At 44.7% G+C, this 15,676-nt stretch overlaps 1 protein-coding gene across 1 annotated transcript in view; it reads left to right on the top strand.

Annotated features, from left to right (window-relative positions):
• Positions 1 to 15,676, top strand: part of LOC122797814 — a 2,009,088-nt gene that overhangs the window by 540,262 nt on the left and 1,453,150 nt on the right. The window contains exon 6 of the mRNA XM_044066337.1: positions 10,884 to 10,975. Within this exon, the coding sequence (XP_043922272.1) occupies positions 10,884 to 10,975 (92 nt within the window). The remainder of the gene's footprint in view (positions 1 to 10,883; positions 10,976 to 15,676) is intronic.

Genomic DNA, 15,676 nt, shown 5'->3' with positions numbered 1-15,676 from the left:
CATAACCCACAGGTTGCAGACAAATGAATCCACCTACTCAGATGGAACGTTATGGTAAGTACATAACTTCTAATTACTTGATGCACCTCTGGAAAAACAGAAGCTCTTTGGTGCTAATGCACAAGATGTGTTGAAATCCATTGAGGAAAAAGCTAAGTCAGTACAGACAGTCAAGGATTTCCTTCAGGTTCAGCCACCCAGATTCAGCAGAAACTGGCCTTCAAAGAATTCGTCCTTCCCAGTCTCTGACAAGTTTCAAAGGGGAAAAAGCAGGCGTGCCCGAGGTAGAGGGCAATACCGAGGATCCTACTGGGGCTGCCAATGGCAACCTACAAATCAAAGAAGTGGCGCAGACAGCCCATCTGCACCACAAGGACAATCACAATGACTTGACTTTCATACCGCCTACAAAGGCTCAAAGAGAAGCACCTTTGGGCGGAAAATTATCCTTATTCTCAAAAAACTGGCATATCTTAACCAAGGACAACTGGATTCTGGATTTAATAGACAAGGGTTACAGATTCCACTTCCATTCTTTACCAATAAGACAAGGCATGCCAAATCTGCCACATCATCAAAGGGCAGAGGCACTCACTCAAGTTTCAAAGCTGTTAAGTATAAAAGCAATAGAAAGGATTCCTCCTCAGGAACAAGGCCAGGGATTTTATTCAAGACTGTTCCTTGTTCCAAGAAAAGAAAACAAATGGAGACCTATACTGGACTTGTCAACTCTAAATACCTTTCTTATTGTGCCAAAGTTCAAAATGCTGACGCTAAAGCAACTCCTTCCCATGCTGGGCAAGGGGTCTTGGCTGGTCACTCTGGACCTCAAGGAGGCATACCTGCATGTCCCAATCAGACAAAGCTGCAGAAGATACCTCAGATTTCTTGCAGGAACAGAGCATTATCAATTCTCAGCATTGCCGTTTGGCTCATCTACTGTGCCCAGAGTGTTCACGAAATGCCTGGCATCAGTAGTGGCACACTGCAGACTCCAGGGGATTCAAATATACCCCTACCTGGAAGACTGCCTCGTACAAGCAGACAACAAACGAACCTTAAAAGCAAACTTGGACTATGTCATTCAACTACTGCAGGCCTTGGGATACACAGTCAACATTCAGAAGTCAAGACTACTGCCATCCCAACAGATTATTTTCCTAGGGGCCAAACTGGACACAAACTCAAATGGCCTACCTCACAGAAGAAAAACAACAGCAGTTACCAGAGTACTTCAAAGGCCTAGCAAAACTCTCCCAGCTGACTGCAAGGAAAATCCTGCAGGCCCTGGGGTTCATGGCATCTTGCATTCTTCTGATACCTTTGGCAAGACTTCATATGAGAAAGCTGCAATGGTATTTAAAAAGCTTATGGTCCCAACACAGCCAAAGCCTAGAGGACGTAATCCCACTTATTCCATGTCTGCAAAAGGAATTTTTGTGGTGGGCTCAAGCAAGTCAGTTAAACAAAGGCATTTCTTTCGACAGACCTCAAGCAGGTCAAATGATTACAACAGACTCCTCAGATCATGGATGGGGGGCGCACATGGAGGGCAGATGCATTCAAGGTCTATGGACACCAAAGGAAAGACATCTGCACATAAACCAAAAAGAGATGTTGGCAGTGATACATGCAATCGAGACTTTCGAAAAAACACTACAACAAGGACATTTGCTAATAAGGACAGACAACACCACTGTCATGTGGTATATAAACAAGCAGGGAGGCACTCATTCTTATCCCCTCTGCAGACTAACAATTCTTCTCTGGGAAAAATCCCTGAGTCTGAAGATACATTTGCAATCCCAGTTTGTGCCAGGCAAGGACAATGTACTGGCGGACAACCTGAGCAGAAATTTCTTGGATCCACACGAATGGATGCTGCATCCTCACATTTTCTCAATTAACAAAGACATAGGGAAGACCGGACGTAGATCTCTTTGCTTCCCACTTAAATCATCACCTGGAAAAGTTCTGCACCAGGACCCACCATCCTCTAGCCTGGAAAACGGATGCCCTCTCCTTCAGCTGGAATTCCCTGAAAATTTATGCATTCCCTCCTCTACCTCTGCTGACCAAGGTGATACTGAAGATCAAAGCAGAGCAACCAACAGGCATTTTGATAGCTCCAAACTGGCCAAGGCAACACTGGTACCCACTGCTGTTGAGCATAACATGGACCAGACAGTGGCCTCTGACCCTATGGCCCCTGCTTCTAACACAACACAATGACAGGACTGTCCATCAAAACCTGAAAACGTTGCATCTGACAGCCTGGAGGTTACCATGACTCCCCTAGCTAACTCTCTTTCCAAAACAGTTCGAGATCTTACTGGAAGCATGCAGACCTTCCACCAGAAAAACCTATACAGCCAAGTGGAAGAGATTCAGCATCTGGAATGCCAACAGGGGGTCAGGACACATCAGTACTGAGTATACCTCAGATATTAGAATACTTGGCAGAAATGTTTCATACTGGACTCTCATACTCTTCAATAAAGATTCACGCCTCAGCAATCTCAGCAAAATACAATTGTGACCCACCAGTGTTTTCACATCCGTTGCTAAGACAGTTCCTAAAAGGGATAAAGAATATCAAACCTCTCAGAAAACAGCCAGTACCTGCATGGGACCTCAATTTTGTTTTGGAAAAATTAACTCTTCCTCCTTTTGAGCCAGCAGCAACTTCAGAAATGCAATTTTTGTCATGGAAAACGGTCTTTCTATTGGCAGTCACATCTGCAAGAAGAGTCTCAGAGATACAGGCACTCATGGCAGTGCCTCCCTTCCTCATTTTTCATCAGGACAGAGTTTCTCTAAGAACCAATCCTTCATTCATGCCAAAAGTTATTTCCAGGGTGTCTCTAAATCAAGCTATTCACCTGCCTACTTTCTTCCCCAATCTTCAAAATAGGGGGGAAAAAACTGCTGCATACTTTGGACATACACAGGCAACTACGCTACTACTCGGACAGAACTAAGGCCACCAGAAAGTCTGGCCAACTGTTTGTAGCCTATGCTGCTGGAGTACAGGGAAAAGCAATCTCCAAACAAACAATCTCAAAATGGATTGGGCACTGCATCAGATTCTGCTACTCTTTCCATGGAAAAGGTGTGCCAGCCAATATTAGGCCACATTCCACCAGAGCTATAGCCACATCCACAGCTTTCTTAAGAGGAGTGGCAGCAAAGGACATTTTAGAGGCTGCTACATGGAGCACCGTGCATACATTTACCAAGCACTACAACCTGTCATTATACTTCCCGAGTAGGCTTTGCTTCGGCAGTCCTGCAGGGCATTTTAGCTACACCATCCCTCTTAGTTCCATCCACCCCCAGCTTGGCTATGGTATTCAACCCATATGTTATGACTGCAGTTGCATTCTTGAAGGACATAGTACAGTTTTGTACCTACCATAAATGTAGATGTCCGATAGATATGCAACTGCAGTCGCATTTTCCCACCCTCCTACCCCTCTGCAACTTTCTTTATGGGTCCCTACCCCTATTCCTATTAGCTGGGGGTATCTCCTATGTTGTATCTGTTTATTACTGTTGTGCATGTCTGGAATTGTTTATCCATTCACCAAATTTAGCCTTCCTAGGAGGGCACCTGGCATCTGGGGCAAGAAACACTGAAGATGATGGCGTCAGCCGATGCCTTTATTCTCCAGCCGTTGTGACGTCGGAGAGGAGGCGACACCAGCCGACGCCGGACCCAGACTTTGGAATTCAGCCGACCGAGGGCTGCCTGAGGCAGGACAACCCATATGTTATGACTGCAGTTGCTTATCTATCGGACATCTACATTTATGGTAGGTACAAAACTGTACTTTATGTGGTACATTAACAAGCAGGGGGTACACATTCTTACCCCCCTCTGCAGACTAGCCATGGTATTGTGGAACACATCCTTGAGCTTCCAAGTGCATCTACAAGCTCAGTTCCTGCCAGGAAAACTAAATCCACTGGCAGACGGACTAAGCAGAAACCTCATGGACCCACACGAGTGGAAACTGGAGCCAAGGGTTTTCAACATGTTGACAAGCAAATAGGGGTTCCCAGATGTAGACCTGTTTGCCTCCACCCAGAACTATCAGTTGGACAAATATTGCACAAGGACTCCCCACAAACAAGCTTGGAAAGTGGATGCTCTGTCCTTCAGCTGGAAAAACCTATCAGTTTGTCTTTCCTCCTCTGCTTTTCAAAGTACTACTAAATTTCAAACAGGACATACCAAGGGCAGTTTTGATTGCACCAGACTGTCCACGCCAACACTGGTGTACCCCCTCTTGTGCAGTGTCACATGTTGGCCCCATGGCACCTGCCTCTGACTCCTTCCCTGTTGTCTCAGCAAGAGAACCAGATTCTGCACCCTCTGCTTCAAACACTGAACGTAGCAGCCTGGCTATATACCTCATCTCTCCTTTACCATCCCTCAATAAACCAGTGATGGATATCATTTTAGAGGCAAGGAGGCCTAGTACTAGAAAATCTTATGCTGAAAAATGGAAAAGATTCTGTGACTGGAACCAATCTCAAGGGATGAGCACAGCAGCGCCCAATTTACCTCAGATTTTACAATACTTAACTAAGATGCTTCACAAGGGCCTGTCTTTTTCCTCTATCAAAATTCATGCCTTAGCCATTTCAGCTCATTATAACACAGAACCTTCCCTCTTTTCTCATCCACTGCTCAAGCAGTTCCTCAGAGGGGCCAAAAATTTAAGACCTCTCAGGAGAGCTCCAACTCCAGTCTGGGGCCTTAACTTTGTCTTGGAGAAACTCACTCTTCCTCCTTTCAAGCCAATTGCAACTGCAGATTTAAAATTTCTTTCTTGTAAAACAACTTTCCTGTTAGCAATCACTTCAGCAAGAAGGGTATCTGAATTACAGGCTCTTTTGGCAGTGGAGCCTTTCATAATCTTTCATGCGGACAGGGTGTTTATCAAAACCAGTCCTTCCTTCATGCCCAAGGTGGTATACAGTGTGGCTCTTAATCAGTCCATTCATTTGCCAACCTTTTTTCCTAATCCACAGAACAAAGGGGAATGGATACTGCACTCCTTAGATGTGTACAGACAACTTAGATTCTACTTGGACAGGGCTAAACCTCAAAGGAAATTTGAACAACTGCTGGTGGTATTTGCTGCAGGTACAGTGGGGAATGCTATTTCAAAGCAAACCATTTCTAAGTGGATAGGCCATTGCATTAATTTCTGCTATAAGCACCATGGAAAACCTATCCCACAGGGGATCAGACCCCACTCAACCAGCGCTGCACCTACCTCTACAGCCTTTCTCAGAGGTGTCCCTGACGACCTGATGTCATGGAAGAAGACCACCACCGACTCAGGACCCAAGACATCATTAATCAGGCCAACTGATGGCTACTGCAAGCAGATTACCCAAATGTGATGACTGCAACAGTGAATACACTCTACATCTACATTTATAGTAAGTGTACACAACTGTACTTTATTTCTTACTTGGATTCCATTAACGCGGCCTCTAAGGCCCCTGACTCACACCTTCCGGTCACTAAGTGTCCTGACTGCTTATATAAAATACCAGAGGACCACAAATTCTTAGTTAAGCCACCCTTGGCGGACCCAGCTGTTATTGCCACCACGGCAGGTAAGCAATCTAGACTGCTGCCCTCTACCTCCCTACTACCCACTGACAGACAGTAAGTACATGGATAGAATGGGGAACAAGGTATACACTTCTACTTTGGCTTTCAGAGCCCTAAATTATCAGCCCCACATGACCAATTATGCATTAGATTAGGTTTCTCAAGCCTCCTCAGTGCTGGCTTCCTTGCCTGACAGTCCCAGCAAGGCAGGACGTCTCACCCAAATTTTCCTTGGCCCAACAGGTAGCCAGGCACTCCATCAGATGCAGCTATGATGCTGCAAAAGCATCTGCTAGGTCTGCAGCATCTGCTTCAGCCCTCTGGAGGTACTTGTGGCTAAGACTACAGAACCTCCCCGTGGATTTCAAGGCTAAAATCCTGGATACCCCTCTGGGCCACAGTGTGCTTTTCAGAAAACAATCTGCTGAACTTTTCAAAAATATACAAGAAAAAAAGCAAAGAACTCCAGGACATTAAGCACCTGCTGGTGTTGCTCATACCCAAGTATTATAGGAACTACCCATGAAAGGGGCTAGAAGGCCTACCAACTCCAGATCTTCTGCTCCACCACAGCAACCCAGACAGCCCTTTCTGGACAGTGAAGGCCCAGTAATGCGTGACTGCCCTGTCCACTTCCCCCTCTCAGCCCACCTTTCCCACTGTCTCCCCCTTTGGCAATCCCGTAGGTCTTAAACATTATCCAAAAAGGGTACTTCCTATCCTGGAAAGAGAAGCCACCCAGAGGAGGTATCCCTTTCCTCCTCAAAAACCAGGCCCTTCTCATGCTGCTTGTTTTGGCAGATCTTTTAAAGCTAGGCACCATAGAACCTGTTCCTCCAGGACAGGGATGGAAAGGTGTTTCACTCCCATCTCTTCCTGGTCCCCAAAAAAAGATGTCCCCTGGAGATCCATCTTAGATCTATCATTTCTAATCCTATATCTTCAGATAAGATGCCCTCTTTCAAAATGCTCTCTCCCCACCTTGCTGCGCCTCATTCCAGCCAAGGCCTTTACGGTCACCCTAGACTTAAAGGAAACCTACCTCCTCATACCCATCGGGAATTCCCACAGACAATTCTTGCATTTCTCTGGCCCTTCCTCTCATTTCCAATTTACTGCCTTGCCCTTTCATTTATCCACGGCTCCCAGGGTCTTTACAAAGTGCCTAGCCCCAGCCATTGCCGTCTGCAGAACTTAGGGGATATAGATTTTCCCTTATTTGGATGAAATCCTTATTCTGGCAGAGTCCAGGGATGCTCTAGTGAAGCATCTACATTTCACCATGTTTTCTGCAGAACCTTAGATTTACCATCAACCTCCCCAAATCCTCTCTGATCCCAAGCCAGGACAAGATTTTCCTCGACTGCAGAATTGGAACAGACTCAATGAAGGCCTTTCTACCTCAGGACAAGGTTCTGTCTTTAACTTCCCACTTATGAGATGCTCTACTGTCCCAAAAGGCAACAGCAAGGTATTTTCTTCATCTCCTGTGTTTAATGGCAGCAACTATCCCCATTCTACCACTGGCAAGAATGCACATGCGCAAGCTGCTGTGGTTCCTGTAGAACACCTGGTCCCAACACCTACATCCCTTAGAGTAGGCCATCCCCTCTCTCCCTGTCTGAAAACAGAAGTCAGCTGGTTGATCCAGCAAGTGCAATTGAACCCAGGGATCCCACTACAGCCCCCCACTCCAACCCAAGTTATGCATACAGATGCCTCAGATTCAGGTTGTGGAACAACTCTGGCCTCTTACTGCTTTTAAGAAAAATGGCATTTCTCTCTTCAGGCAAACACATCAATATCAGGGTAATGACAGCATTTTTCTTAGCTCTAAAGACCCTCACTCCCCTTCTGGTTTCAGGGTTGCTCCAGATGGTCACCGACAACACCACGGTGTTGTGGTACCTCAACAAGTAGGGAAGAACAAAAGCCTATCAGCTGTGTAGTCTATTCCTGCTGATATGGGACTTAGCCTCTTGTCTCAACTTAGTCCTTCAGGCAGTCTGCATCCCCTCACAGGACAACCACAAAGCAGATCTCTTGACTAGGACCTCCTCGCCTCAGCATGAATGGATGCTGAACAGGGAGGTCTTAGACAGTCCACTAGTGAGGTTTTCCTGAAATCTTTGTTTGCCTGCCCCCAGAACAGGCAACTGCAAAAGGTCTGCTGAAAAACCTACTCCCCTCTAGCATGGAGAGTCGACGCTTTCAGCATCTCTTGAGAGGGGGAAGTTCCTTTATGCCTTGCCCCCATTCCCACTGATTCAGAAAGCACTCTTGAAAGTTTATAAGGACAAACTAAAAATCTTGTTAGTGACTCCCTACTGGACACGGCAGCACTGGTTCCCCCTACTTCACAAACTAGCCATGGGCAAGCACTTCAAGTTACCTTACAAGGTGGACCTGCTGTCACAAGACATAGGAACTCTCCTACACCCACAAGTACAGATGTTGTGTCTGACTCTGTGGGTGATAAACTTTTGATCCCTTTCAGGCAACACTACTCGGAGGATGTGCTTTCAGTCCTAAGTGAGGCAAGGAAACCTACCACCAGAAAATCTTACCTGGCTAAATGGGAAAGATTTGCAAAATGGTGTTTGCAAAAGGGAAGGGACCTTAGCTTCGCAGAGGTTCCCCTGGTTCTAAATTATTGTGTCATTTGATAAGTGGCCTTTCTTTTTCTTCTGTAAAAATATCTGTCTCGTTTCAGCCTTGCCTGCCCTTGGACCCCCCCTTGCTGGCCAGGTTCCAGGTAAAGCTCTTCCTTAAAGGGGTCTTGCACATGAGACCACCTAGAAAAAAACCTATTACTCCTCCTTTGGACCTTAACTACATCTTAGAGAAATTAACCCAACATCCCTTTGAACCTGCCAGGCCTTCCTCCTTACAGATGTGTACTTGGAAGATGGTCCTGCTGGTGGCTATCACTTCAGCCAGAAGAGTGTCAGAATTGCAGGCTTTAATGGGCTGTCCTCCCTGCACTGCCTTCCACAAAGAGAGTATGTCCCTGCGAACCAACCCCTCCTTTGTGCCTAAGGTGGTTAATCTCTCTTAACCGATCTGTTAATCTTCCCACCATTTTTTCCGTCACCCATTAATGAAGGAGAGAGGATACTACACTCTCTGGATGTGCACAGACAACTTAGTTTACCTGGACAAGACCAAGGTCATCAGAAAGACTTAAGTTACTCTGTCTCCTTCCACCCCAGAGCCCTGGGCAAGGCAGTATCCAGACAAACCATTGCATGCTGGATCAGGAAAGCTCTTTGCTTCTGCTTCTCTTCCCATGGAAAGAAACCCCCAAGGGGAATAAAGGCCCATTCCACTAGATCCGTAGCCACCTCAAGGGCCTTCATGAAAGGCCTAGACATAGCATCCATTTTGGAAGTGGCTACCTGGGCCACTTTCCACACCTTCACCAAGCATTACAAATTGGACAAGGTTTCCAGAGCTAGGACAGGATTCGCCAAGGCAATCCTGCAGGGTCTTGTAGAACCCTCTTCCTCTACCACCACCCTCTCATCCACTTAAGCTGTGGTACGCCCCCACACCTAGAATACCGCAGCATAGGAATGAGAGATGGAATAGTTGTGTAAAATCTTACTATAACCATAGATGTCCATCTCTTCCATGTTGCAGTATTCCTTCCCACCCACCAGTCCCCCGTCCCCCCCGCCAAGTATTTTTCCTTACCTGTGCTGCCGACATTACAGTAGGTCTCCAGGTCACACACCTGTAAACCGGCATCACTCCTGCTGGGCCTTATTCTCTGCCTTCTGGCTTTCAAGTTCTGAGGATTGTGCGTGCAGACGTCATATTTAAGGACCGTGGTTTATGGCCCTATGCTTGACGTCCCACACACACAACATACAACAGCGAAGCTGAAACTTTTGTTTAGAAGCAGACGTACGAGTCGCCTGAGTGCAGAAAATCCCACACCTAGAATACTGCAACATGGAAGAGATGGACATCTGCGGTTATGGTAAGATTTTACACAACTATTCTTTCTTGGAGTGGTTGATCCACCTTAAGCCACCATTAAAGGTCTTACTTTCTCTGTGCATTCTTAATTTTGTGCTCAAGCAGGTGACATTAGACTTTTTTGAGCCAGTAATTTTGGTACCAGTCAGAATTTTGTACTTAAGTCTTTGTAGCAGTCTGTCAAAGAAGGATGTCTGAAATCCAAACTGTGATAAGAGGTTTTCCCAAAGATATCAGGTTGGGCTTGGCCTCAAGACTTACCCTACCTTTATGTCTAAAGAGGTGTTGAACATTTCCTTCATACAGTCTGTCCATGCCCTGGTAGAGTAGAAAAGAGGCGTTTGCACTTTGTGGACCTTCACCTATTGCTTGTATGTTGGTTAAGGCTTTCTGACAGCTATCAGTTGTTTATATATCTATAGCCTTTGCTACTGAAATATTTTTTGCCTCTGTTTTGACTAGTCACAGGTGGTAAAGATAATTGCTTTTTGCTTTGGGATTGACATCGTACCTCTCAACCTTTTAGAGAGAGAAATCTGGACAAAGCCATAAATAAATGTTGGACAGAGCCAAATGTAGGGACAGTTTTTTAATTCTTGCTCTAAAACTTGGAAAGTTGATAGAGTAACATTTTTTGTATTGGCATGAATTTTCTGAAGGATATGAAGTCTGAAACTCCAGTGTCATTTTCTAACTTCTGTAATGATTTTTAACTACTTAGCTAGAAAATTACAATTTTATGAAAAACTGGTCAAAATGAGGAAATAATCTGGACTTTCTGTGAAAATATGTATAGTCGAGAGGCAAGAGCGACATATGCTCAAAAAGTGAATGGGTGGTGTAACATTTAGTTTACTTCCTATGTGGCGAGTCTGGGAGAGTAAATTAGAATGAAGCATTCCTACATGCAGTGTGTGATTGGGTGGAGAAGGCCTGCCATTTTTGAAAATTAAATGGGGTGATGGGCTTGAGTTGGTGTGTGCTTTTTGAGTATTGGTTATGTATATGCTTGCAAAGTGCATTACTGGTTATTTAGATACTTTTAAGGCTTTGTAGTTGAGGTGTTGTGTATGTAGCTGATAGAGAGAGATGTGGTCCTGTGCCCAGCATACCAGTATATTCCAATCTTTTAGCATGTGTAGCTAGTATTCTGTTATTTGGAGTATTTTGTTATACAGTGCATTTTAGTGTGTTTTAGGTGATGCTTTTCAAATGTCCACGTTTTCTGCTGTTTGCATAATTCTTGTCTACTTATTTCCTGTAGGTAGATTTCCTGAATCTGAAAGGGCAAGTAGCCTTCTATAAAGCGCTGGAGTCACCCAAACCTGATCGAACTGAGAAGGCCTCCGGAGAGGAGTATGTACATCTTTACTGTGTTTTTATATAGTTTAAAATGCAAATAGCATATTGTGTTAAACTGATGTCTGTTAAGTCTTTAAAATAGTTGCATATTTGCTGATAGTACAAAACGTTATGTCGGTCCTTTAAAATGAAGTCTTGCTTGGAACATGGGCATGGCTAGAGTGTATCCGTTTTCATTCTGCTGCTGCATCTGTGTTTATAGCATTTCAAGCTGTAGAAAGTACACCATTGCAGTAGGTTCAGTGGAATTTTGTCCACTTATTTTTTTTTTTTTTTGTTTTTGATGAAGCATACATCGTTGGTCGGAAATGCTTATTGCCTACGTTTAGTATTTATCATGGAAACTGAAGTCTGCATTTGCTTCATTTCTGCAGCACACTTTTTGTTTGGCCTCACGAGGTAGCTGTCATAGGGTAGATCAGCAAAATTTGCTAGTTATGAACTGGTCTTGTTTAGCAAGGGATTCTTACTTAGGGGTATCCTACAACTTTTTGTCTTTTGAAAGAACCCTTGGCTTGTGTTCGTCTTTCCAGGATGCACCTTTTCTTCGAAGGTATTCTCCTTGTCACAGTCAAGGGACTGTTAAAAAGTTTCCGCCATTCTAGTTTTTTTTTTTTACCTCGCTTGTAATGAACAAAGTTTGGGTAGTCCCCCAATTGCAAAGTTAGTTTATTATTGTTCCTTTGCATGAATTACTTTCAAAAAATATATATTATTTTGATCAGTCAGCTTTGTTCAGAGTATAAATGACCCCAGCAAATTGTTATCTTATCTGAAAATTGGATGCCCTTCTATTCCCATGTTGCAGTATTCTTACTGTGGGACCCTCCACCTCAGGAGACCTGAACGTCAGACTCCTAGCAATCACTTCTGCAAGAAGGGTATCTGAATTACAGGACCTTATGGCAGTGGAACCTTTAATCATCTTTGATGCAGACAGGGTGTCCCTCAGAACCTGTCCCTCTTTCATGCCCAAGGTGGTATTCAGTGTAGCTCTTAATCAGTCCATTCATTTGCCTATCTTCTTTCCTAATCCATAGAATAAAGGGAAAAGGATACTGCCCTCTTTAGATGTGCACAGACAGCTTAGTTTCTGCCTGGACAGGACTAAACCTCAAAGGAAATCTGAACTGCTTGTGGCATTTGCTGCAGGGACAGAGGGGAAAGCGGTTTCAAAACAAACCATTTCAAAATGGATAGGCCCTTGCATTGATTTCTGCTATAAGCACCATGGAAAACCTATCCCACAGGGCATCAGACCCCATTCAACCAGGGCTGCATCTACCTCTACAGCCTTTCTCAGTGGTGTCCCTACAAAGGACATCCTAGAAGCTGCTACCTGGAGTTCTGTACATACTTTCACCAAGCATTATTGTTTGCCACTTTTCTCTAAATCCAGAGCTGTTTTTGCCACTGCAGTCTTGCAGGGCCTTATAGCTGGTCCTAATTCTATTTAAATTCCTCCTCCCAACCTTTGCTTTGGGAATATACCCAGATGTAATGACCAACAGTGAAACACGAAGAACATAGTACAGTTGTGTACACTGAACACAAATGGTAGATGTTAATGTATTCACTGTTGCAGTCCTGGTTACCCTCCCTCCAACCCCCTTTCTTCTTTTGGCTATACCTCTACTCTTACTTACTATACTCTAAAAGCTTTTTGGTGTATTTGCTTTATTGTTGGAGGTATATCCTTGTATTTATATATTTATTTGCTTCCCATTAGGGGGGCACCTGACATCTGGGGCAAGAAAAACTGATGCAATGGCGTCGGCTGAATGTTTTATACCCCTGACGACCTGATGTCATGGAAAACGGGACAGCAACAGACATATGACCCAAGACTTTGTTAATCAGGCCAACTGAGGGCTATTGCAAGCAGATCACCCAAATGTAATGACTGCAGCAGTGAATACACTCAAGCATCTACATTTATTGTAAGTGTACACAACTGTACTTAACACCGCTGGGTCAGGAGACGCAAATCTACAACTCCGCCTTTACAAATTCCTCCTGTAGCTTCAGAGTTTTTTTGATCAGAGTTGTCTGGATCCATCTGATTCGAATCCACGGATAATTGTTTTCCTCTGATCTGAGTTCATCACTGAAGACTCCTTTCTCACTGGATCTGAAGAACTCCCAGAGCCATAGTTTACTTGTCAGATCAAAGTTGCTGCATTCGACTCCGAACTGAGTTTCCAGTCAGGGCACTGAATAACTCTGTTCTGGCTTCCCCCTCCGGGATTGTGCCCTTGTAGCAGAGGAGGCCTTCAGTTCATAAGTTTGTTTTCTCTGATCTGACTCTTCCTCTGATTCTGCCGTAGAGGCTGCAAAGAGTATTTGCTGCTTCGGCAATGCTGACTGATTCTTCCTCCTCTGACCCCAAGTCCTCTACCATGATTTCTCAGCACTCAGAGCTTCACCATCTCATTCCACAGGGACAGTCAGTAAAAAAAAAAAAAAAAAAAAAAAACCACGCTCCCGCCCAGGGAATTATCTCCTCTTCTGATATCTCTCCAGACCATCCCACTGAGGAGGTCCCTAAGAAGGTGACTTGTAAGTGTAAACAATTAGATTCCATGGAGGAGTCCATCACTGAAGAGACAGATTTTGATGAAGGTGATGGATCCCCACGGTCACCTTCTGAAGATGTCTCTTCTGGAGACAGCCTGGAAATTCTTAAGCAGAGAGGTGTTTGGACGTCCAGCAACCATACGTCTGAGGAGTCTGTTCTCTTGAAGGCTTTTTGTACCTCCTGGGCAACTCTGCCTTCCGATGAGCTCATTGACTTGCTCTCATGGCGGGCGTGGAAGGACCCTGACTGCATAGAACCCATTCCTCTCAGACCAGACAGGATAATGGCACTACCGGCAGATACAGTTGTGGGGGACTGGAGTTCTTGTTGATGCTATGGTCATTGCTATGGTCATTGCAGCGGTAACCAAGAAGGAACTAGAAAGTTCCACTGTCCATCCCCCTCAACAGCGAGTTATGGGCGATGGACCGATTTTGGAAGCATGTTTACACTTTAGTGACCTTCGCCTTGAGGTATGTGAACTATATGGCACATTTCACTAGACGTAAGGATTTGATCAAGGAGTAATAAAATACCCTCTTGGGTGCTGCTTCTGATGAAGTGCAGGCATCTGTGTCTCAGCTGACGACCCTACAAGTCCGTATACAATTCTTCCATGAGGTTGATCTCGCCTGCATTGGAAGGAACCTCAAGGGTATCTGGTTGAGGCATTACTGTAAGTAGATGGGCCTGGATGCACCTCTGATTTTATGGAGTATTTCATGTATTTTCGTCAGTGCTTCTTTTGACCAAATGTCTTTATTTGGCTCCAAAGTAAAAGTTATTCTGTCCAGTTATGAAAAAGATGGAAAGACCTTGTCTGCTGTGGGCAAACGTTTTTTGACTCCTGAAACTGCTTTTTCCAGGAATCAACAAGGTGTTCGAAAGATGCGGTTCATGAAGTCTTTGGGTTCTTTTCAAGACAAATGTGGAGGCGGGAACCCTAATGGATATACACACCTCTTGCAGAGGAGGCCTGCAGAACCAGGGTTCCAGAGATTCGTTCTTTGACAAACCCTTCCATTGCTGTGAAAAAAGGCCTAATTTTCCACCTCTAGAGATGGTCATTGGATGCTTATCCCTGCGCCGGAGAGCCTGGCTTGATGTAACAAAAGGTAGCTGGGTGCAGAAGATGGTTTCCAAAGGCTATATTATATCCTTTTCCCTTTCTTTCCCAATACCAAGGAAAATCCCCGATGTTCCAGTCAGAAGGAAGAAGCAGCTATTCAAAGGCTGCTGAAAGAGAGTCATCCAAGCTAGACCTGATAGAATCTGTGACTTACTGAAGGTTATTTTTGGTGGTGTTGAAAACTGGACTGGAGATCAGTCCTGGATCTCTCCAACTAAAGAAGGCAGTTCGAAGAACCAAGTTTTGAAAGGTCAAGATTCAGTCCTTTCTAGGCAAGGACAACTAGGTATTATTTGTAGACCTTCAGGACGCATATTGTCACATAAAGATGAATAGACGGTCAAGAAGTTATTTATTCTTCCAGCTGGGAGCCAGTCATTATCAACACAGACTTACTGCCCTTTAGACTCAGCACAACCCCTAGAATGTTTGCCAAGTGCTTGGCAGTAGTAGCAGCTTAATTGAGACTGCAAGGATTCAGTGTTTCCATATCTAGACTGGCTCATTACTGCTCTGGCCAGGCATCAACTCGTATATGCAAGAGACCAGATTCTCCAGACTTGCTGTCATCTGGTAATCATAAACTGCGACAAATCCCATCTGCAGCTCATAGGTTCATAGGTTTATACTAGGCTATCTGCCCTAAGGCATTTATAAGCCTAGGCCAAAGTTTTGTGGCTTACGCCACCCCTTATATGAAAATATACTGTACCCATTAGTTTGTTGTGCCTCTGTCCAGCAGGGACAGAGATGATTCCCGGGGTAAACTTACGATCTCCCATCCACAGGTCAAGATTTCTCTTGAACAGAGCCAGTGAGGTGCTCTGCCTCACATGGACCGGGATTTTATTCCACAGCATAGGGAGTCTCTGAGTGATAAATCTATCCCTCCAGCACATCCTATTTATATCCGTGCTAAGGTTTAAGTCGCTTGCTCTAGTGGTTTTGGTGGATTTGGATTTTTTGAGGTGGAGCATGTCCATTAATT

Source organism: Protopterus annectens, chromosome 3.part1 (genome assembly GCF_019279795.1).
Source record: "Protopterus annectens isolate FY-2018-M chromosome 3.part1, PAN1.0, whole genome shotgun sequence".
NCBI lineage: Eukaryota > Metazoa > Chordata > Ceratodontiformes > Protopteridae > Protopterus > Protopterus annectens.
This window is presented reverse-complemented; position numbering and strand designations above follow the sequence as displayed.